The sequence below is a fragment of the Oratosquilla oratoria genome, chromosome 1, assembly GCF_046742065.1.
Source record: "Oratosquilla oratoria isolate Oo_2021 chromosome 1, ASM4674206v1, whole genome shotgun sequence".
In the NCBI taxonomy this organism is placed as follows: Eukaryota; Metazoa; Arthropoda; class Malacostraca; order Stomatopoda; family Squillidae; genus Oratosquilla; species Oratosquilla oratoria.
This window is the reverse complement of record NC_134777.1, coordinates 114,137,828-114,163,228: the sequence shown is the minus strand read 5'-3', so window position 1 is coordinate 114,163,228 and position 25,401 is coordinate 114,137,828. Positions and strand designations below refer to the sequence as shown.

General features: G+C 38.8%; 1 protein-coding gene across 4 annotated transcripts; it reads right to left on the bottom strand.

The window, feature by feature from the left end:
* Positions 1-4,835: 4,835 nt before the first annotated feature.
* Positions 4,836-24,328, bottom strand: Alg-2 (Apoptosis-linked gene-2). 4 transcript variants are annotated; one of them, XM_076184112.1, is made up of 6 exons: positions 24,267-24,328; positions 23,091-23,165; positions 21,176-21,282; positions 19,134-19,299; positions 18,093-18,195; positions 4,836-6,453 (listed from the first exon to the last, which is right to left on the bottom strand). In XM_076184112.1, exons 2-6 carry the CDS (start codon positions 23,141-23,143, stop codon positions 6,352-6,354), a joined length of 531 nt encoding a protein of 176 aa, XP_076040227.1. In that variant the 5' UTR covers positions 23,144-23,165; positions 24,267-24,328; the 3' UTR covers positions 4,836-6,351. The 4 variants fall into 4 exon arrangements, with proteins under 4 accessions (XP_076040227.1, XP_076040209.1, XP_076040219.1 ...); XM_076184094.1 differs by having other exon boundaries at positions 24,149-24,310; XM_076184104.1 differs by having other exon boundaries at positions 24,153-24,307.
* Between the last annotated feature and the right edge of the window lie 1,073 nt (positions 24,329-25,401).

The window sequence follows — 25,401 nt, the reverse complement described above, 5'->3', positions numbered from 1 at the left end:
AATTCAAGGGGAGTGCTAATTAAATGTATAAAAATGACTGGGGGGTTGAAAATCACTTGGATGATATCAACTTGGGGGTGCAAATTAAATGCTAAACCGGTAAATGGAAGAATTGCTAAAATGAGACTGAAAAGCTAAATGGTTTAATGTGTGATTAATGTATATACACCAATAGAATCCATCAACATCATGCAGGTGTCTAGATAAGAGGGAGGGAAGAGGGTGGAGGGGAGTGCAGTCTGGTAGGGATGGATTTGGTGAGTGGTTTTTATGCCTTTTTTTTTTCTCCCTTATAAGGGGAAAAAAACCTATGGAATATGTATGTATGTATAGAAGAAGCAACCAATGAAGGAAAGGATTCATTTTGACAATGCACTCCAGGTGTATAATAAGTGCCAAGAGCATGACATCAGTATTGTTTTACAAGATCTTAATGCTGGGGAAAGAAACAAACTTGTTTGCACCGGCAATTGGTAGGGTCTCCATCATCCAACAAATGAGAATGGTATCTTCAGATTTTTGCAACTATCAAGTTGTTGGAGGAATGATATTTCCACACAAAGACATTCACAAGGAAACCTGGACATTACCAGATGGTCTGACTTCTAACCAAATTAAATGCATAACGAGTCACGTGAACACGAACAGAGGAACAGACTATGGCTCAGACCATAATCTAGTAATAGCTAAAATAAAGGCAGACTAAATACCAAGAAGAATAGCAACAGCAAGGTTAAAGGTATATATATATTTTTTTTTTCTTCAAAAAACATACAACCTACCACCAGTACCATAAAATACATCAACACAAAAGTACCTTCATTCCCATACCCCCAATACAAACTCTTTCAGATTCACCAAACAATACTCCACTACTTCCCTAATATCAGTCCCACAGAAAAATCCCTCAATACAGGAGCAAGAACCATATTTACTCCGGATGTAATTTGTGATTTTATAAAGTTATGGTTGCTAATACTGCCATCTCTGTCCACTTTACAATCAACTAACCATCCCAGCCTTTTCCTTGGCCGCTTAGGTTGCATTGACATTGGAATTTTTTGGGATGTTGCTCCTACTTCCGCATCACTGATATCAACTCCTCCAACATCTACGTCCACTCCACCTTAACATCACTCTCAAGTCTCAGGGGTGTGGTGCTGGTCTTGTTCATGCCCAGGAGCATGCAACATTCACGATTGACCCTCGACCTAAACTTTCTCTTAGTCAGACTACAGTTCACCTGGCACATTTGTGACACAGATGAACTGGTTGCCAGAACAGCAGGATTTGTGTAGGACATTTTTGCAGTCTTTTCTTGAAGTTGGACAATTGTAGGTATCGAGTTGATTAAAGGTCTTGGTGTGGTTGTTTGGGTGGAACTGTTGAAGGGGAAGGGGGGGTTCATCAAATAAACTGTAATGCTTTCACATATGTATTTACCTAGCTGTATTATACGGGAAGGGGAGCTATGCTCGTAGTAACCCATCTTTGCATCTAGTTTCTTCTTAACTTCTTGTGATTCTTAGTCTGAACTGTAATACTTTTATATGTGTGATTCTTAGTATGGTCATCCTGGATTGTACTTGTCTTCAGTCTTCTCAGAAACGGCATTCAGAGTCTCTAAGACAGTGTTCTTATTCATATCAGTAACCTGTGTAGTTTGAGAATGATGCAGGGAGATCTTGGTTCCAGTTTATATATTTGGGTGGAATTGGGTATGGGGTGCCATTTTCAGGGACCGAGCAATGTACATGTACACCTAGGTGGGTGACATTGTCATCTAATGTCCAAAGCACTGGCAGTTGGAGCATGGGTAGTACCTCCCTACTTAATATCTTTAGTAACCTACAGTCATGAATACTGGAAGGTGTGGATGACTGAAGGTCACTCTTACTGTGAGGATATTGACCTTTGTATTATTCATGGTTTACTTAACCCAGTATATATATATTTTTTTTCTATTCCTGCCATTATTTCTTATGCGTGCTATGGTGGAATGTGGACTACTCCTATATTAGTGTTGAATGTTTTATGTTGTGACACTTGAACTGGAGTGTGTATCAGGGTTAAGGCTTTGACTTTCTCATACAGAGCTCTTGGTTCGTTCTATTGCTTGGGTTCCCTTGGGCCACATATTTTCAGTAGTTCCACATTTCCTTTCAAATCCATCATTTACTTTCATGTGGGTAGTCCAAGTCTAGGTCTATGTCCTCTTGGTATGGGTCAGTTTGGTGGCTTAGTAGGGATGGGTAAGCTCAGGAATGCAATCTCTCATGATGGGACAATGGTGGTCTTTATTGACTAGGATGCTCAGGTCTGTTAATAACACTGACAGTGGCATACATATACCAAAGGCTTTTTCCCCCCCTTACATGGGAGGTAGCCAAAAGAAAAAGGCATAGAAACCAATCCCACCCATTCCATCCCCTACATACTCCACTCCCCTCTACCCTCTTCCCTCCCTCTTATCTTGGCACCTCCTGGATGACAGGTCATCCCTGCATCTTGTCCACTGCCCACTGACAGTGGCAATCATTACCCTCTGTGGAGAGAGTGGGCAATAGCCCTGGTTATTACCAATGTACCAGTGCACTGGTGGCATGATAGGAAGCATGCTGGTTTCTCACTCAGTTGTGCATTCAAATCCCACACACTTCTCTAACTCCCAGGAGTAACTGCTACCTACCCCAATAGTCCATGCACATAGCACAAAGGTACTGGCTTCAGCCGCAGCTACGCACCTCTGGGTGTAGGCTCCTCACCTGATCTGTAGATCAGTGGTTCTCAAACTGTGTTCCACGGAACCCCCAGGTTCCGTGAAGACCTTTCAAGGGTTCCGTGGCAAACAATTATAATTATTTATCTGAACAGGAATGAATAAAATGAAATATAAAAGTGATGAAATCTTTTGTATTTGAGGAGTGAGAGAGGAAGAGACACTGTACGAGTGTACGACTATATACTGTATGTGTTGGTGATGGTTAGTCTTAAATCTTTTTAAGTCTGTCAAAATCTTTTTCATTGGGGGTTCCGCTAAGTACAGTAAGTCCTCGTTATACAGTACATATGCATTTCTGAAAACCTTATTGCAAATTGAAATTACTGTCTACCGAACCCATTATATCATGTAATAATAGGATATGGCAGACGTACCTTCTCCCCGCTCTTTCCTCTTCAAAACATCTAGCGGATACCGTATCTGTGAATTTTTCTTACTGTAAATAGAATAGAGGGTAGTAATTATCAAATACCGTAACTATGAATTTACTGGATAAAGAATTACCTTATAAGGAGGATTCACTGTACCATCAAATGTGAAAGGGTTCCGTTAGATGGAAAAGTTTGAGAACCACTGCTGTAGATTGTTCCCAGGACTGGGGGAGGAGTGCAATAGATGAATTTTTGTCTTGGGATGGCTGTTGCTCCTTCCTCATTATTGTCACTTGGTTGTTATTATTCATGCCATTCTATGGGTGATCTGCTGGGGGCGGCTCCCTAGCCAGGTTGGGTTTAGGAAGGCTATGTTTTATGTAGGTAAAAGTAAGGTGATGAGATGTACAAGGGGAGAGAGCGGCAGCAGGCTGGAAGATAAGAGGGAGGGAAGAGGGTGGAGGGAAGTGGAGCATGTAGAGGATGGAATGAGTGGGAGTGGTTTCTATGCCTTTTTCTTTTGGCTACCTCCCGTGTAAGGGGGAAAAGTCTTTGGTGTACAGTGAGACCTCTCATTACGGGGGATTAATTAGGTGTGTTTGCAGTGTTTTTGTCATTTTTGGTGCTGTTGTTTAGTGTGTGCAATCACTATGCCACCCAAAAACCACTCCAAATCAATGGATTATTCACATTAACGGACACTGTTACCCCCCTTTTAGTCCGTTCATGAGAGGTAGTACTGTATGTATGTATGTTTTATGGCACTTTTTCTAGTCCCTTCCCCATGTGGGATGAGGAGAGTGGATGCTGAATAGGGCTGCTCAGTCATGTAGGCTGCTGTCGAGCTGTGCTGTTCCTTAATCCTTCTATAGAACGACCAGTGTATATACTACCTGCCATGTGGGCTGTGACTAAGAACTTCCAGAAATCATAATCTGCCCCTACCAACACACACCATTTGCTGGAGGATTTACAGTTGTTGGTTGGAAGAACAAAGTTATCATTATCTACTGGGAGAGAAGATTGATGGTGGCTGAATATACTGTCAGTCTCGCTCACTGCCTCAATCTTTGTAACTCCCTGATGAGAACAGGTCCCAAGGAGCACCACTTGGAGGTGGTGAGGCAGCAAATGGTTCTCCTCTTCTATATGCCAAGATGAGAGGGAAGGAAGAGGGTGGAGGGGAGTGGAGTGTGATAGGGATGGAATGGGTGGGAGTGGTTTTTATGCCTTTGTTTTTTTGGCTACCTCCCTTATAAGGGGGAAAAAAGCCTTTGGTATATATATGTACCTCACAGTCAACTCGTGTAGAAATTGGAGCACATGGAAGAATGAGAGGCAAACTACTAGAATGGATGAAAGATTTTTTTGAAGAAGATACATGAGGACATTAGTAAAAGATGTCAAGATGGAGAGCAATAACGAGTGGAGTTTTTTTGGTTACCTCCCTTATATAAGGGGGAGAAAAGCATTTGGTATACATATATGTATGTGTCCTGTTCCAAAGTCTTGCCTAAAGATCCTGTTATCCATTTGTTAGCAGGGAGTTGATATGAAAAGCTGCAGGGTCTTGAAAAAAGATTCATAACAGGTACAGAATACCTTTGCTCATGGAAGAGGTTGGACGAGGCCTTTGATTAGCAATTGTCTCTGAATGACTGATTAATGATAAACTGTTGATAGTAATTCTACAGATTCTTTTATTGCAGATCAGATGAAAATACATGGAAAAGACCCAACATAAACTGAGACAATCTGAAGTCTTGCAGCTACAGACTAAATCTGCAAACAGCTGACCTATTTTTCAACTGTAAATTGTGCTCTGAAGCAATGGAATATCAACTTACAAGTGATTTACAAACAATAATAACACAGACTGTACCTGGCTAAGTATCCAGTATGCAAAGTACACAAACCACAACCTCAGACAGGTATCCAAAGGAAACATTAATTTCCTTTTTCTTTTTATTTACAATATAAAAGTGATAAAAGGGGATGAGTAAGGCTGCATATATATGCTTGTATTTGTCACAGACACTTATTTCAAACTAGATTTTTATTTAATATTAATTAACCATGCTGTTAACTGAGAAACACATTCATCTTTTTTTTTCTGATACCTTACATATAAATGAAACATGTGATATAGTTAAATATTATGGGTCAGCCACTGAACCCCATTGTCATCTTGGCAAAGCAGGTTTAATACATCCTTACACTAACGGCACAGATTCATTCATTGAGCTACACTGACACTGTCCTTTCACGTGTACACGCATACAAACCCACCTAAAACGAGCAGGTACTTAGCTTAATAGGATTCCACTGTAAAATTTTAAAACATTCTACATACATCAAAATTCATTATTTCCTCCAACACCATTGTATTTTTGTAACTTTATAAAGTAAAGAGTTAGGTGAGGAGAGGATAAAAGGAGCAGACAGTTGCTAATTGAAAACAAAGCTGTGAGAGAGCGATAGGCAGAGTATTTCAATGAATTGGCGAGTGTAGAGGCGGACAGGGAGGCTTTAACTAAGGTAGGGGGAGAAACTAAGAGAATAACAGCAAAAGAACATCTTGTCCATCAACATATAAACTTGCTCACCTACACTGCTTTGGCTATCGAGTACCAAAAAGCCACGTAATTTATCAATTTTCTTCAGCTCCATGATTACCAAGGACACGTGACTCAGTTACCTTTAGTATATTTAGCTCACAAACAATATTCAACTGACATGCATTAACTTGTGTGATACTTCAGGCAATCAATGACCTGCATATTAGTGCAAGAAGTGGTTAAAATCTTGTTCATTTTTCATTCAGCCTATCAATACTTCTAATAGATATTCAAAGGCAACAAAATTTAATAAACCACTTCTTCCATAAGGTTTGCCTAAGAAATACCTAATTAGCTGTTCAAGAACAATCTTATCTTTTAGCTCTAACCTTTGCTGCAAAATCTTAACTAAAGCACAATTGCAGTTAACATCTTGTATTGTCAGCTATAATGGTATAACAGGAACTAACTTTTCATATGTGTATTGTATTTAATTACATAAATGCAAGAACCTAGATATGCCTAGTTTTTTACTTGTGGGGAATCCTTAAGCATTTAATACTAGATGAGAAATTCTTAAAATTATAATGCAGGTTAACAAAGACCTCTTTATAACAACTTAAATTATAAAAAGTTGTTTTTAATTTCTAAGACTAAATACCATGTGAAGAAATTGTTCATAGCCGATTGTGATGATACCATCCCGATCTGTGTCATGTTGACTGAAAGCTGCGGTCAATGTCTGTAAACAAAAATAAAAAAAGCACAACTTGAAGATACACATTCTCTACAAACAAATAACAAGAAGTCTGTTCACCAATGCGTTTACACAATACCCGCATGCAAAACTGATATGCCAAAAAACAAATCAACCAAATTCCATCATTGACCATAATCCTTTGCCTTGTAGTACAAGCCAACTTTCACATATTTGTAAACAAAGTCAGTACATATACACACACAACAAAGTTATGTCGTAGCACATTGGTAAAATTATACTAATGACCCACTTTCGGAGAACAATAGGCAAAAGTAAAAAGATCACAGATAGTGATCAAAATATACAGATCTTTTTACTTTCGCCTATACTTCTCCAAAAGCGAGTCATTAGTTTAATTTACAGACACGTATACCGGTAAAAAAGCCTTTTCCCACTTATGAGAAGGGTGGCCAAGTCAAAGCACACTCTTATCCTACAGCCATTTTCTTTATCTAACCAATGGCCAATTTATTTACTATAATTTATTTATTATAATTTATCATCCCTCCCATTTTACCTCATCATGGATAAAGAGTTATCCTTAATCACACATACGTCTCTGTCAACACAAACATGAAGAAAGCAGTTATGAAAAGAACAAACGAATTCAGTTATCACAGGTTTATTGTTCCTAGTACAAATTTAATGGGTTATGCTCTTATAATATAAAGAAGACTCGTACTACCTTAAAAAAAGCAAGCAGGAACTGAGAAACATCTTTAATGATCCACCCATGGATAAATAATATACCATCAGGGCCCACAACTACAATCCATGAATGAAGAAGCGAAAGTAAAGTTTTACTTCACATCATACATATCACACATTAAATACCCACGCACATGCACATACACATACACAAACACACACACTCAATGTATTTGGTGGTTAGAGTTCCCAGCCGCCACTACGGCAATCAAGCTTCGAATCCCGCCCATGGCTGAAATAATTTTAGTATCACATCGCTGCGAGTCATTACTCCAACTCTCGTGGGCATGGAGTTGGGGTGTGGGTGCATGTAAGGTCACACCCATAGATCGGTCATATATGAACTCTGAGCTCTCTCCCAGGAGGGAAATAGCTGTCAATCATGAGTCCAACACATGATCCACGACCATGGTGAATCACACACACACATACACACACACACACACTCATTCACACATACACACACACATTATCATATTTACATTTGAATTTATAATATATGAATTCAAACCTAAGTATGAAAATGTACGGGGGGGAAATGTACATGAATTTGAGGCTAGGTTTGATCAACTGAAGCATGGGAGACAGAACTCCACAAGTGTTGTTCCTTCCCTGTACACTACTATTACAATTATTTAAAGTATATACAAGCAGTAAGTCTTCTAATAAACAAAATTTGTTGAAGGTGATGCTGTTTTTCTGCATTAATTATTTTCTTGCAGATACTTTCTAAAGATCTCACAAACACGGCGATTAGGGAGATCTTTAGAAAGTATCCACATGAAAATTATTAATGCAGAAAACTGCATCACCTTCAACAAAATTTGTTTATTACAATTGTGGAAAGACGCAATAGAAAGAGAGGTACGGATTGTAATTTACACGTGCTTCTATCAAACGGAAAATCCCGTACCATTGAGGAGAAGTTTTCATTTGTTGGTTTAATTAGTTACGGGTATTCATAATTTTGTTAATAGTCCCGTTTTCTGTAGGAAGTTGTGGAGAGATGAGAGAGGGGTTAGGCGAGAGGAAATAGTTATTAAGGAGCATTGAATAAATTGGGTAGTCTAACAACATGTCTGATTGTAAGAGGTACTTAGCTTCAGCAAACGAGTTTCACTGTATAACAGAATGTATTGTTTAGTTTGTTGCATTTAGGTCATGTTCCTTTGGGGATTATATCTATATACATACATACATACATACACACACACACATTTGCATAGTTTGAGTTCAAATCTCACACTATTCCCTGATTCTAAGCGGAGACAGTTACCGGCCAAAACAGCCCAAGTGCATAGGGCAAAGAGAGCTTCAGTTGCATTTATGCACCTCCTTGCATGGGCTCCTCACCCCTACCCATATCTATTTATTCATTTATCTATATATATATATTATATATATATATATATATATATATATATATATATATATATATATATATATATATATATATATGAGAGAGAGAGAGAGAGAGGAGAGAGAGAGAGGGGAAGAGAGGAGAGGGAAGAGTAGGGGGAGAGGTCGGAGAGAGAGTGAGAGAGTGAGAGAGAGAGAGAGAGAGAGAGAGAGAGAGAGAGAGAGAGAGAGAGAGAGAGAGGAGGGAAGAGAGATGGAAAGAGAGAGAGAGCGAGAGAGATGGAAAGAGAGAGAGAGAGAGAGAGAGAGAGAGAGAGAGAGAGAGAGAGAGAGAGAGAGAGAGAGAGAGAGAGAGAGAGAGAGAGAGGGGAAGAGAAAGAGAGGGGGGAGGAGAAAGAGAGAAGGGGGAGGAGAAAGAGAGAGGGGGAGGAGAGAGAGAGAGAGAGAGAGAGAGAGAGAGAGAGAGAGAGAGAGAGAGAGAGAGAGGGGAAGAGAGAGAGGGGTATCAAAATCCTCAGGTTTTGTTGCAGGCCTGATGCTATAGTTCCTTTTACCATTTTGAGTGAACACAGTCACCTTAGTAAAGTAGAAATTCGTGAATAATTTACCAACCTGTAGATATGTAAACTCTCTAAAAAGACTGAAACTTTCTTAAATATAACTTGTTATTCTTAGAACAAATGTATATGTATGTAATGTAAATAACAAATAAAATACATATATTAATGCATAGGTGTAGTTAAATAATAAACAAACAGGTAAATAGTAAATAATAATAAATTGACAAATAACTAATAATAAATAAGAATCAAGCAAATAATAATAAGCAAACTGGTATCATATTAGTGTTGGATGGGGACCTGAACACGACTAAGATGGTGTAGTTCTTGCTTCTCTCACGAGATATTCTTCTGTGGGGCTAAAGTGTGGAGAGGTTTGGTGATCAGACTTTTAGTGCTTGCTTTGTGATCCAAGTGCGTTTTTGCATTGTTTGTTTTTATGTGGTTGTTATTGTTAATACTGTTCCCTAGATTGTCTGTCCAAACAGTCCCATCTCCCCAAGGAATGCCATGGCCAAAACAGGGTTTTCCCATAAATCCTTTATGGAGCATATGTTGTGTTGTTTGTGTGCATGATTGTGTATAATGCAGTCTTCCATGATGTGTTGAACAGTATGGGGTGAAGTGTTACATCATGGGCATTTGCCCACAGTGAGGTCATCCAGTCTCTTCTGGTAGCCTAGAAGTTTTATGTGGTGCACATGGAAGGTTGTAGTAGACATTTGAGTATTATCCAACTTTTTTTTCTTTGTTTTGTTTTGTTTTTAAGGAATAAATATTAATCTCCATCAAGGTTTGTATAAATTAGACAGTTATGTTTGCCAAGAAATTTCAAAATTGTTTAAATTGTAATGTACCAGTTGTAAGCAATTGTCCCATACTTGTTGGTTACTAAGACGGCAGTAAAAGTCACGTGTACTTCTTCCACTACCTCTCCAAATTCCTTCTTCACCATGTCTCACTCAGTCATATATTCTGTACCTTGTTTTTTCCTTTTATAATTCCTTTTTTGTATTAGCACTGAAGATGTAATTATACAAAAGCGCTCTGCTTTGTTAGTTTATTTTTTCCCGGTGATTTCTCATACATTTGGGAGCACACGTTCTTAGTGTTTTCATTGCATATATATATATATATATATATATATATATATATATATATATATATATATATATATATAAAGAACTAGTAGGTGAGCACTGAGGACTAATATATCATTATGAGACAATAAACTGAGAAAGTGCCATTTTGTATTAATAATTAAAATTTGCTCTCTTGTTTGTGTTGCATTTTTGGGAGCTTTTTGCCCTTCATTATGGCTCCCAAGTGTAAGGCAGTCTTTTCTGATAGCAGTGCAAAGAAAAGGAAAACAATCACCATGGCAGGTGCTTCCTTAGACAGATTCCAACATACACCAAAAATCAATTTACAATGTTATGTAGAAAAAGAACTTCATTACAACTAAAGGACCTCCTGTATTCGTAAAGTTTTACAAACTTTTCTTTATATGTGTTTAGATTGTTTTTGCTTTGTTGTACTAATGTTACAAATCCACCTTTCTATTGTGTGCTGTCTTCTCTAAATAACTTAACCCTCAATTTAACGGACAAATGCGTGCAGACCCTAGTCCGTTATTTGAAAATCGAGTCCGTCTGTTACCAATACTGGATACCAGACACAAGTCCGTTACGTAGAAAATTGTCCATTAGGTTTCGGCGTGCACATACGTATTAGATATGTAATAAAAAGCTACAGTGCATATGTATAATGATGTACATTATATATAAAGAAGAAATTGAACCACGCCGTTAGGTTTCGGCGTGCATATACATTACTACTGGACACCTATCGGACAAATTTTCATTTTATGGACTTTGTCCGACACTATTTGACCGTTACTACCGGACATCTATCGGACAAATTTTCATTTTACGGACTCCGTCTGGAATTTCACTGTTACTACCGGACACGCCTTTTTTGTCCACTAAATCGAAAGTCCATAAATACAAGCTCCGCTAAATCGAGGGTTGAGTGTATTGTATAATCAGTAAATGTGACTAATGTAGATTATGGTGTTAATATTGTGTCCTATACTAGTGCCATAAGCATGGTGTTTATGTAGAAATCAAAGCAGCTCCATATGTTTGTTTGAGATATTGCTGATGTTTATATATAGTACAGTAAGTCCTCATTATACAGTACATATGTGTTCCTGAAAACCTTACCACAAATTGAAATTACCATATACCGAACCCATTATAACATGTAATAATAGGATATGGCAGACACCTTCTACCTGCTCTTTCCTCTTCAAAATATCTAGCGGATACCATATCTGTGAATTTTTCTTACCGTAAATAGAATCAAGGGTAGTAATTACCAAATACCATAACTGTGAATTTACCGGATAAAGAATTACCGTATGAGGAGGACTCACTGTATGCTTAGCGCGCATTTGTGCGTCAATGTGTTTAGGAGTGTATGTTCATGTATAGTGGTTGCAGCTCCAATTCTTTGTGTACTGGTTTGTGTTGGCACATGAGATGGACCCCTGTGTAGCATGTTGCACTTGATGAATGTGTGTGGGTAATTTACAGGTTTTGTGATTGTGCTGTGTCTTGCTGCATTGCCTCTGACCCAGGGCAATGAGCAAGATGCAGGGATGATCCGTCATCCAGGAGGAGTCAAGATGGGGTAGAGGGAGAGATGGTGAATGGGGGTGGAATGGGTGGGAGTGGAATTATGCCTTTTGACTTTGGGATGTGTATAAGGCTGAGTTTGTTCCTATGTCACTGGCTAGGAGGCAGTGTGGTACAGAAGGCACTGGAGTACTGACATCCTTATGTGAGAAAACAGATAAGAGAGGGAGATAGGTTAGTAGGAAGTAATAGAGAGGATAGAGTGACTTTCTGGACCCCTATTTTGAGACAAGGTATCAGCCTCTTGTGGCTGCACCTTCTTACAGAGGAGGCGGCAGTATGATGCCTTTACAATTGGAAGGCATCTCCGTCAACTTTGAAAGCAACTCTTAGGTCAACTACACTTCAAATCCAAACATTATCACCAAACTTTTCTTAAAAATTTTGCATATCTATCAAGAACCTCCTAGTTCTTCAATATCTATACTTCTTCCACTTTCTGAAACTTGTCTAAAAACTCAAAGAATGGAGTATCTGTGATTTCCATTTCACTTAAACAGCATACTACAGAAACCCAGCAGTGTAAATCTTATAACTTTGCTCCTAAAATACCTAGTATTTATTTGTAATGTTACGAGAAGAAATCGGACAAGCTTGCAAAATAGAAGAAATAATAAGCTATCTGCAAACAACTCATTTAAAGTATTATAATCCAAGAGTTCCCTACATAGCACCTACAGAAGCTTAACTCCAACAAACACTTAAATTAATACAAATCCAATCAGAGGACTTTGGCCATAACAAGCAGAAACTGATCATAAGTCATTGTGACCACTCCATCCTGGTTTTGGTCAAGTTGTTTAAACTCTGCAGTCAATGTCTGAAAGTTGAGAAAACATGAAATTAAACTCTATTAACTATAACCAGCTATAAATCTGTTTCCACCTAAGACTACACACAATCTCCCTTTCTGGTGTGCTTGAATGAAATTAACCTGTACTGATATGAGTATCAAGCCAAAGTCCTCAAAATATTCTTTCAGACGAAGAAGAAGAAATTCCTGAATCAACAAGCTACAAATGAAACACTATGAAATGTGTGCCTTAACTTCCTCTAACCCCAATGCTTTAATAATGAACACCTTCCAAGATTTTTCTGTCCTATCTATCCTTAATCAGCCATGGTTAGCTCAGAAGTTCTGCTTACACTTTGTGCATAAATGATCCAAGCTCAAAGCCTACGTGCAGACACAAAAATGAATGCTGATGGTAAGGCCTCGTATATAAACAAACCTATGATTAAAGACCGAACTCCATTCAAAAACAGAATACTGATCACTACCCTTCTTAAATTTCTCCTTTGCCAACTCTATGACCCCACTTCCTTGGTAAAATACTGTATCCAAAGTGTTGGATTTTGCGGACTAAATACTTAAAGTATATCAACAAAGCCAGTAACATTTTACTATAATTAACCTCTTCACTACAAGTCAAACATTCACTTGCACATCAGGTTGCCTGATGTACGATGATGCATCAATACACACATTACATACATACATAATATACCAAGGCTTTTTCCCCCTTACAAGGGAGGTAGCCAAAAAGAAAAAGGCATAAAATCATTCCCACCCATTCCATCCCAAAATACATTCCACTCCCCTCCACCCTCCCTTTTATCTTAGCACCTCCTGGATGACGGGTCATCCCTGCACCTTGTCCACTGCCCTGGGTCAGAAGCAGTGTCGCAAGGCACAGCACATCCACAGCAAGGTCTCTTTATTAAATCAGCGAACCCACCCTCTCCGTCCCCCCATGAATAAAAGGAGAAGACAGGGAGAAATCCTTTTTGGCTGTGTCAAATTTTGCTCACACATACTACCTCACCCCCGATCCCCCCACCCATACCACCTCATGCATCACAACATCATCCATATACAACCATTCTCCATTCACCCCTGTCTTCTGTCCTCTCCCATCCTTCCTCAACAGACATTCCCCTCTTCCCCAAAGCCCCCTTCACCTCATCCATCCATCTCATCCTAGGACGTCCCCTCATGTTCACTCCCTCCACATCTGCCTTCCATACCTCTTTTACTAGTCTTTCTTCATTCATTCTTTCCATGTGTCCAAACCATCCTAATACTTTAATACACACATTACAAAATATATAGTTATTGCTGTTATACACATCCTCTTTGACCCCGAATAGATATAACGTCACAGAAAACGTGATCAAGCCTGTTCATGGAATATAGGGGTCACTCGGCTACAACAAAATAATTATAATCAGGAAGCCGATGCCGGCATTCTTGTATACCCCACTTGCTGCTCATGACATATATATAGGAGTTGTTGTATTCAAGAGGTTGAGCCATTCTGTATCCACCAAGACATAAACCAGTAAATCCTGGATTAAGGTGGACCATGCCTGTGTGTCACAAGAGAATTAGACCTTCAACCCTAAGATTTTCTTTAATGTTCCCCATTGAGGCTGTCCACAACAGAGTGTGACAGTCTAATAGTCTACAGCGGTGCTTCTCAGATGGGCAATTCGGTTTTTTGTTTTAGTTTTCACTGGGCAGTGGACAGGGTCCAGGAATGACCCATCATCCATGAGGTGCCAAGATAAGAGGGAGGGAGGAGGGTGGAATATATAGGAAATGGAATGGGTGGGTGTGGTTTCTATGCCTTTTTCTTTTTGGCTACCCCCCATGTAAGGGGGAAAAAATCTTTGGTATATATATGTATTTTTCACTGATGCCTTGTTCTTTTGAAGTGTTTTAAACCAAGGTTTTATGCTTTTTCAGCTGAAGGGGAGTTTATTTTTTCAAATTACAAGAATTGTATATCACCACATGGGGGACATCAGTGATTAAGTTTAATTTGGGCAAGTCCCCATTGCTGATCTCACAATTGCTGACTCCTTGAATAAGCAAATTACTCTAACTATTAATTAATTCTTACCCTTCAGGCATCTACTCTTCATCTTTTGATACATACATAAACCAAAGGCCCTTTACAAATACCCTTTACAAGGGTGGTAGCCAAAAATAAAGGCATAAAAACCACTCCCACACATTCCATCCCTATTACATTCCACTCCCCTCATCCTTCCCTTTTCATACATACCTGAGAAACACAAACACAGACCTCACATGCCACACACGTAACACACCAATCAATACTGAGCCACGACTGCAGCTCACACGTCCATGCTAGATGCACTATACTTACAAACCAAACAATATACCACAAACTGGGCCAACTACATAAGCATATCTTGGCTCACAAGAAATACACAAGACAATACAAGCACATCCCCTGCCCTCTCCTTTCCCTGCTTAACAGAAATTCCCCCTTTACCCAAAATCATCACCCATCTATCCATTCCATTTTTGATCTTCATTCAAGTTCACTTCATTCATATCTTTCTGCAGGTCTTTCTTTACTTATTCTTTCCATAAGCCCAAACCATTCTAGTGTTCTTTGAGCAACACTATCTGGGAGTGGAATGGGTGGGAGTGGTTATGTGTGTTTTGACTTGGCTACCCCCCTTGTAAAGGGGAAAAAGCCCTTGGTATATAGATGGACAAGATGTACTGGTTTTATATCATCTGACAAGTTTGTGATGTAAAGTCTGAAGAGCATGGTAGGATTTACGAATATGGATAGTGAGAAATAGCGAGGTGAGGTAGAGAGTGGCGGGTGAAAAGAGCTGGAGATATGGTTGATCACACAATGCAGAGATGGTTTGGGTATGCGGAAAAAATGAGTGAAGAAAGACTTATAAAGAGATGTTGACCAGAAGTGGGTGGAGAGGACTTGGGGGGTGGGGGGGTGAGACCAAGAATAAGATGGATGGATAGAGGGAAGGGGATGCAAGAGTGAACAAAGGAGTGAATAGAGAATGGTTATGAATGGACGTAGAAATGACATGGCCAAAAATATTCTCCTTTCATCTATTGTGCATACAAGTAGACGAGGGGACATATTGTTTACATTGTATGATGAGTTTTTCTTTCTGTTATCTAAATCTTGTTCTTAAATGATTATAAATTATAAATAAAGAGCATTCCAACACAAGACCTTTTGGTCCATAACTAGGTCAGATGCGAAAAAATAATCAATAATAAATAAAGAGATAATGATAATTAACAAAATAGATCATGATTTCTCATCAATGGGAGCAAACCTTCTGGTTGCAGTTGTACGTTGATAGAAGATTTATCCAAACAAATAAAAAACTGACTCGGCCATCCTTAATCACTTTTTATTGCAGTTAAAGAATGGATGTTTATGGTTTTCAACTGTTGTTTGGTGAGGAGATTTCCATGGATGTTGGCGTGGTAAAAGATAGCCCCATCCTGTACATGGGTTGCAATCTTTCTACCCACTCCGTGGTCATCCATGACAGACATCCTCTCCCAGGGACTCTCCGCGGGGACAAAATCCCACCCATCAAGCTCCACAATCAATTCCTGTCTTTGCATTCATGCCACTACAAACACCAGGAAACATGGAATAAATTGAAAGAGAAAACAGTGAGTGCTAAAACTATACATGACTTTAAGAAAGAGCTGGATGAGGAAAGATACAACTGCGGGTCTCTACGAGCATAGCTCTTCTCCCGCAAAATACAACTAGGTACCATACATTTGCTTTCTAATATGCTTTCTCTACCTTATCTCTTTTATGGAAAGTGGTCATGCAAACATCACATGTAAAGCCAAGTATAGTAGGGCTTTTGTTTAGTGGCAAGTTCTGCCTATTCAGTGTGACAGCATGGTTTTCAGGGGCAAGTTGTTACTATGGATTTTGGCATAGAGCTACTGTGGGATTGTAGTTTTCTGGTAAATGTCCCAAAAAAGAAGCAAACCAGATTTCTTTGGACTGAAATAGTTACAAAAAAATGAAGAGCTCTAGTTTCTTATAATCCCCAAATAATGTTCTTTTCCCATGCTAATGTGCCTGTGCTTGTTATATTCAGTGAATATACCAACATCTCTTAATCCAACACTTGTCAACAGCCACTTGTGGAGACGTTTGGGCCAAGGACATAAACCCAAATCAGGAATTGCCCTAGGATATAAAACACCACCAATTCCCAAAGTGGGTTTATGTTCTGGGCCCAAACGTCCACACAGTGGCAGTTGGTGAGATTAAGAGATTAGGCAAACTGTTATTCTACCATTCATAAGTACAGTCTTATATTTCATTCAACTATGGATTGTGGAGAATGGCTGTGTATGGATGATGCTGTGATGCATGAAGGGGAGTGGATGGGGGATGGGGGGTGAAGGAGTATGTGTGAGAAATAAATTGACACAGCCTGAAGGGATTTCTCCCCATCTCCTTTTCTGCATGAGGGGACGGAAAGGGGGATAGCCAATTTAATGAAGTGGCCTTGCTGTGGATGTGCTGTGTCTTGTGACACTGCTTCTGACCCGGGGCAGTGGACAAGATGCAGGGATGACCCGTCATCCAGGAGGTGCCAAGATAAGAGGGAGAGAAGAGGGTAGAGAGGAGTGGAGTATGTAGGGGATGGAATGGGTGGGAGTGGTTTCTAGGCCTTTGTTTTTGGGCTACCTCCCGTGTAAGGGGGAAAAAAGCCTTTGGTATACGTATGTATATATGGATTGACTGACTGATAAACAGAAGGAACCATGGCCCACTCATCATAATTCAGAAAAATAAGTAAATAAAAAATAAATAATAATAATACAGTGAGTCCTCCTTATACGGTAATTCTTTATCTGGTAAATTCAAAGTTACGGTATTTGGTAATTACTACCCTCAATTCTATTTATGGTAAGAAAAATTCACAGATACGGTATCTGCTAGATATTTTGAAGAGGAAAGAGCAGGGAGAAGGTATGTCTGCCATATCCTATTATTACATGTTATAATGGGGTCGGTATACAGCAATTTCAATTTAAGGTAAGGTTTTCAGGAACACATATGTGCCGTATAACGAAGACTTACTGTAATAATAATACATACATACATATATATACCAAGGCTTTTTCCCCCTTTCAAGGGAGGTAGCCAAAAAGGGAAAGGCATAAAAACACTCCCACCCATTTCATCCCTAAATACACTCCACACCCCTCCCACCCTTCCTCTCATCTGAGCACCTCCTGGATGACGGGTCATCCCTGCACCCTGCCCACCGCCCTGGGTCAGAAGCAGTGTCGCAAGACACAGTACATCCACAGCAAGGCCGCTTCATTTAATCGGCGTAATAATCGGCGTAATAATAATAATTTATATAATCAAATAAATAAATAAAAAAATAAAATAAAATAAAAAATAAAAAAAATAGAAAATCCAACACCTAATAAATCTGTACTTACATGTAAAGTTACACAACACTGAATGAAGTCATCGAAGAATATGAGTCCTTTCCCTGATCGGTCAAATCTCTTCATTAGTACATTGTAGAAGTTGTCAGAAAACCTGGAAATAAAAGAAGAGAAAGTATCAATGAAATGCTTCAGTCCACAAAATTTGGAATTTACCCCTTCATCATGAAATTCTATTTTAAACTGAATAAACGTATCTATCATTACCTGTCATTACTAAAAACAATTCTGACGAGGTCAACAGATATACCCTAACTTTTCCAGTATGAAGTCCTGCTCAGCTGAATGAAATCATCAATCATTAACTAGAATACTCAATCATTCCACTACCTCCCAACTTACCCATTCTATTTTATCTGTATACCAAGGCCTTCTTCCCCCTTATAAGGGAGGTAGCCAGTCAAGACACACTCCTACTCCACCCATTCCACTTCCATCCACAACCCACTGTTTACCTCTCATCTTAGCTCATCGTGGATGAAGGATGATCCCAGTCTCCTGCCCACTGTCTGGGTCAGAAGCAATGCAGTACTTCCACGGCAGAGCCACTTGACTTTACAGCAACCCTCCCTCCTCAACCCCTCATGTGGAGGAAAATAGAGAACACAAAAAAATCCTTTCAGTCTGCATCAAAATATCATCCGTACACAATCATTCCCCACTCACACCTATCCCCTGCCTTGCTCAACAAACATTACCCTCTTGCTCAAAGACCCCTTTCACCCCATCCATCCACCTCATCCTTGATCATACCCTCAAGTTCACCCCATCCACCTCTGCTTTCCACAACCTTTTGCTAATCTTTCTTCACTCATTCATTCCATGTGTCCTAACTATCCCAATACTCTTTCATGTGCCCTACCTGCCAGCTCCTTTCCTACCCACTCTCCCCCTCATTTACTAAGAAGAAAAAAAAAAAATAAATAATAATAATAATAATAGTAATGAAAAATAAATAAATAAAAAATAATAAAAAATAAATAAATTAATAAATAAAAATAAATCAAGGGTCAATAAATCCTAGATCCTTACCTGTATCCAAATGTGGTGACTGCAGTTTGAAGCTCTTCACGGTTAATATTTCCTGAGCCATCTTTGTCAAAGGATCGGAAACACTGCTGCCAATCTGTCACATACTTCCAGAGAGCACCAAACTCGTCAAAATTTATGGTTCCAGAACCAGTGCGATCAAACATTCCTGCAATGACAGAATTACCCAGATATAGAAAGCTACCATCTAACACTATACTCGATGGTCACACCAGCTGTAATATGGTTACAACATTAATATTGCATGTGATCATTGACTTACAAAGTTTTGTCCAAAGAAAACCCACCATAAACTGAAAATATTGAGTCAGAAATACATTCGCTATATCTAACCATCCAAACATCAGATCTTAGCCTGACCTACCTTAATGTGGTTGTTGTTGTTATTGTTCCCTAGACTGTCTGTCTGACCAGTCCCGTCTCCCCAAGGAATGCCACGGCCACGATGGGGTTTTCCCACAAATCCTTTATGAAGTGTATGTTGTGTTGTTTGCGTGCTTGATTGTGTATAATGCAGTCTTCCATGACATGTTGAATAGTATGGGGTGAAGTGTTACATCCATCAACACATTAAGGTTACAGGATGTAACCTTAACGTGTTGATGGTGTGGATCACTCATATTCATTCTGGTTGCCACCAGTTGATTTGACTTATCCATGGGACCCCCCCTCCTCCTCCCCAACAGCACTTAAGTGTTGTATATTTCAAACATCCTTCACAGGTCTATACTTATAAACCAGAAAAATATTCATTATATTATGGAAGGTGAGCCAGCTGTTGTTTGCTGATGACACTGCGCTTGTGGCAGGATCGGAGGAGGGATTGAGGAAGTTGGTGACAGAGTTTGGGAGAGTATGTGATAGAAGAAAGCTAAAGATAAATGTGGGTAAAAGTAAGGTGATGAGATGTACAAGGGGTGAAAGTGGCAGTAGACTGGAAGTGAGCATTAAGGGAGAGCGGCTGGAGGAAGTGGATAGTTTTAGATACTTGGGTGCAAATGTGGCAGGAAAAGGTGGAGTGAAGGTGGAGGTAGAATGTAGATTGAGAGAAGCGAGTAAATGCCTTGGTGGATTAAAGAGTGTAATGAGGAATAGACATTTGGGAATGGATGCTAAGAGGAGACTGTATGAAGGAGTGATTGTGCCAACAGCACTGTATGGGGCAGAAACATGGAACATAAGAGAGGAAGAGAGAAGGAGTTTGAATGTGTTTGAGATGAGGTGTCTGAGAAGTATGATGGGGGTTACTAGGCTAGATAGAGTGAGAAATGAGGAGGTGAGGAGAAGAATGGGGGTGGAAAGGGAGTTGGGAGATAGGGCTGATGAAAGAATATTAGGATGGTTTGGACACATGGAAAGAATGAGTGAAGAAAGACTAGTAAAAGAGGTATGGAAGGCAGATGTGGAGGGAGTGAACATGAGGGGACGTCCTAGGATGAGGTGGATGGATGGGGTGAAGAGGGCTTTGAGGAAGAGGGGAATGTCTGTTGAGGAAGGACAGGAGAGGACAGAAGACAGGGGTGAATGGAGAATGGTTGTATATGGATGATGTTGTCATGCATGAGGTGGAATGGGCGGGGGGATGTAGTATGTGTGAGCAAAATTTGATGCAGCCCGAAGGGATTTCTCCCCGTCTTCTCATTTTATGCATTGGGGGGACGGAGAGGGCGGGTCGCCGATTTAATGAAGCGGCCTTGCTGTGGATGTGCTGTGTCTTGCGACACTGCTTCTGACCCAGGGCAGTGGACAAGGTGCAGGGATGACCCGTCATTCAGGAGGTGCTAAGATAAGAGGGAGGGTGGAGGGGTGTGGAGTGTATTCAGGGATGGAATGGGTGGGAATGATTTTGTGCCTTTTTCTTTTTGGCTACCCCCCTTGTAAGGGGGAAAAAGCCTTGGTATATGTATGTATGTATATTTCAAACATCCTTCACAGGTTTATAAACCAGAAGAATATTCATTACATATCTCTTGTATGAACACCCACTGATCATTAATCAAAACCTTAAGGTGCTGCAAACTTACCAATCATAAGCCTAATAGTTTCTGGGTTGAACTTGGTCCAATTCCCGTTAGACAGGGCTGCTTGCAATTCCTGAGCTTCAATTGCTCCACTTCGATCCTTGTCCACTCTGCAAAGACCAATCAATAATGATAAGAAACATCCCTTGATTTTATAACTTTCAACTTTCTGGTGTTCCAAGACATCTTGAATGGATTGTTCAAGTTAATATATATTTACATACACATATACACATACACAGACACTCACTATATGAGGAACAGTAGCAACCACTAGATGGACTGGGAAAATGCTGAGCTTCTAGTACATGAACCCAACAAGATTCATAGAAAATGTTTGGAAGCAGCCATCATACAAGGAACCAACACAATTGAACAAAACAGGGGCATGTTCAATATCTCACCCCACCTAATTCCTTTAATACCTATTGCCCACAATTTTTTAGGCTATCACTAGTTGCCCTCCCCCCCTCCCATAGACATTTACCCACCCCTCTTATTTTCTTCTTCCTTTTGTTCCTCAGTTGTGAGCTAATGTCCTTCACCCAGCCAATTGTTCCATCTTATCCTTAACTTTTCCTGTTCCCAGACATTTGGTCCACCTTCTCCTTAACCTTTCCTAATATTCAGTGATGCCCTCCCCCTACCTCCCTTCCTCTCTCCCTCCCCCCCCATTCCCACAGTTCTTATTTAACCTCAGTCATTTGTATTGTAACTATGTACTTGAAAAAGTTGTAACAAGCGAAACGCTGTGCTAATAAAGACTCCATCCTTACATTTGGTGTTAATTTCGATAGACTTGTTGGCAATTGTCACTTTCATACAGAGTAGGAGATGGGACGCTATAAGCATTGCTCATTTCCTGTATACTATAATCAGGCATGTACACGCACACACACACACACACTCGCATGGCCGGGTTCAAATCCCACCAAGGGCTGAATAATTTCAGTATCGCTGTGCTGCAAGTCATTACTCCAACTCTCGTGGGAATTTAAGAGCAAACTAGACACTGTGAGATACAAAGACAAGACATCACAAGCTAAACTCCCCTTCCCGTAAGATACAACTGGGTAATACACATAGATGGAGATGAAAAGTTGAATTGGCAAGATGTAGCTGGTGAGGTACCACAGGCCTCTGTTTTAGCACCTAACTGAACCTGTATGGTATTGAATATCAATATGATGACTGGAATAGGTACCTATGCAAACTTTGGCTGATGATGCCAAAATTAAATCATGAAGAAAATTAATAGAGATGAGGATTGTAAATTGCTACAGAAAGACCATAAGATTGAGTGAATAGAAATGGAAGATAAATTTCAATATAATGAAAAATCTTGGCATTGGGTCAAAGTAAAACAGGACAGATGATATAAAATGAGAAAGAAAGAGGCAAAGGAGGAAAAAGATTTGGGGATTTTAATCAGGGATGATCTGTTGCCACAACAAAGTTAACAAGAACCTCCCTAGAATATGCCTTCACAGAACTGTTCCCAACAATCAACAAACTGAACACAAACAACTTACAAACACTGCATACACAAATAAAAATTCCTCCCAACAGAACAAAACATGAAAAAAGACAGGAACACAATTCTAGGTCAGAATAACAACACATACCCTTCACATATTGCAATACAAATCCCCTCACTAACAATCCCCAGACAAACACACTATATATCTTCTCTAAGTGACTTATGGTCCCATGTCGGGGTTGTTGACACATTCTTGGAGGCTACAAGTCTTCAACAAGAGAAACCAGGGGCAATGAACTGATTGATCTTGCATACACATAAAATACACACACAAAAAAAGATAACACATGGGTTTATAACATTTAAATCTATCCTATAGCATAAAATAGGACAACAATGTATGTCCTGAAGCAAAGAATGAATTAAATCAAAACTTACTTTTGAAAAACGGACCATAAGAAGTTACGGTCTGGAGCTCCTGTAGTAGCCATGATGCTGATCCAAGATCAAATACTGTAAATATAAGAAATCATTAGCAATGGCATTGAAACAACATCGTGTCTAAGACTGTATGGGGCAGATACTTGAAAAGTAAGGGAGGCAAAAATGAGAATTTGAAATGTGTTTGAGAAATATGATGGGAGTTATAAGGATGAATAATAAAAAAAATGTGGCGAGATGGAGTGCAGGGGAGGATAGAGAACTAGCAGACAGGGCTGATCAAAGAATACCAAGAATGTTTTGGATATTCAGTGGTTGCTGCCAGTCATTTAGGAGCTGTGGGCCTCCAATTCTATTCCAGTATGATTCAAACACATTTTCTCTTCCTTCTCTTTGGCATTTGAAATATCTATTTGTTTCCCTATCGAATTGTTAAGTTAGGAGCTTTTGAACAATGTAAGTTTCATGTTTATCAGCGTTTGTATGATTCTGGAATTTTACCAGGCTTCCTGAAAGAGAAATCTGGGACAACCTCTCGTGATCAGCAGTTTTCTCTCCAAAAGGCAAAACTATAGATAAAAACTAGTTTATAACACTACAGTACTCAACTTCATCATGATGTACCTTGATTTTGATTGGTTACTGAATTAGAAAATATTTCCATCATTATCAGAATAAAAAATAAATAAATAAATAAACTGCTACCATTACAATTTCCCAAAACAAATTTCTCTCAGTTGTTCCCACAACTTTCTTTACATAATTACTACCAATTTGTTTTACTTACACACAAAAACCTTTCTCCGTTGCCATAATTATATTATATATCAGTTTTCCGTTGAAAACATGTTCAATTAATCTCGTCCTAATATAAAATTTTATAATCCCATACACAATGATTTTAGGCAAGCATATGAACATGACAAATTAAGGTTCCACTCTTAAAATTCAAAGAAATATTAAACATACTTATCGATATGTGAATCGCCCTTACTGTTGACAAGTCACAAGTGAGGGAATTCAAGTTTGTCACACCTTTCTTGTAAAACATTTACCTACTGTACAGCTGTTTCAGTACCACTTCTCTAGTTGTGACAAGCTTCTGCAGAATTGTACTTTTTTTAAGGCACGTTTTCACACTAACACACAAAGTGATCTCTGTCGTACTCTCACCTCTTCTCAGTAAGACTACTCCCACAGCAACTGCTTCCCTTCCACTAGTCACCTCACGAGTGTATATGATGTCGTCATCAATGACGCAGTGATGACATCATTCCTTTATATTGCCGTATCCTTGAATCGTAGAACACTTTCTCTGGTCGACGTAGCCTATTCACAAGGATGAATCATGTTTACTGACGTCATACACTGAACGAGGAAATAAAAGTAGTAATTGTAGATGCTTAGTATATATATATATATATATATATATATATATATATATATATATATATATATATATATATATATATATATTTATATATATTCATATATACTTATTTCAATCTCCCCGTTTCATTTTTGCTCGCCTTCTCTGGACAGTACTATATATATTTTATATATATATATATATATATATATATATATATATATATATATATATATATATATTATATATATATATTATATATATATATTATATATATATATATATATATATATATATATATATATATATATATATATATATATACGTTATTTGTCAATTCAATTTAATTTCGTTACTATTATCGCGGCTGTATTAGACATTTTTAAATTCTATTTTTCTTACTATGAGACATTCATTCTCAGCTCTCTCAATATAATCGAACCATATGTTTTATGTTTTCTTTAGAGATTGTCTATTCCGTTCTTGATTTTTGTTATTTCTCGTTGATACACTGGACACATTATTATTCGTGTATGCATATTTCTTAAGGGCCATTTACACGGTCAAAGGGTTTGATATACAAAGTGTCGCAACTTTAGCGTTGCGACACGCTATCTAGTGTTTTCCCATTTTCTTCAAGATTTCGGCCTCTTCTTTATATGCAGACTTAGTAAGCACCATTTTCTTTTCGCCCCCGGGAGATGGCCCTTCAGCTAATACTTTTTCCCTCGCTCAGTAAAGCCAATGGAAGTCTTAAAGCATCCAGAGATTACTTCATTTGTCTGTCTGATTTTCATTTATTATTAGTTATATGTTAATTTATTATTATTTACTATTTACCTGTTTGCTTATTATTTAACTATACCTATGCATTTATTTATGTATTTTATTTGTTATTTACATTATTATAGTTTTTATTTATTACTTTATTATTAATAT

What these genes read in the sequence shown, in the direction of transcription:
- Alg-2 (XM_076184112.1), bottom strand. Translation starts at nt 23,143, where the DNA reads ATGGCTACTACAGGAGCTCCAGACCGTAACTTCTTATGGTCCGTTTTT. An exon ending in GTCACCACATTTGGATACAG is followed by an intron (nt 18,196 to 19,133) that starts GTAAGGATCTAG and finishes TTTTATTTCCAG; the next exon opens with GTTTTCTGACAACTTCTACA. An exon ending in AGTGTTGTGTAACTTTACAT is followed by an intron (nt 6,454 to 18,092) that starts GTAAGTACAGAT and finishes TTTTGTTTACAG; the next exon opens with ACATTGACCGCAGCTTTCAG.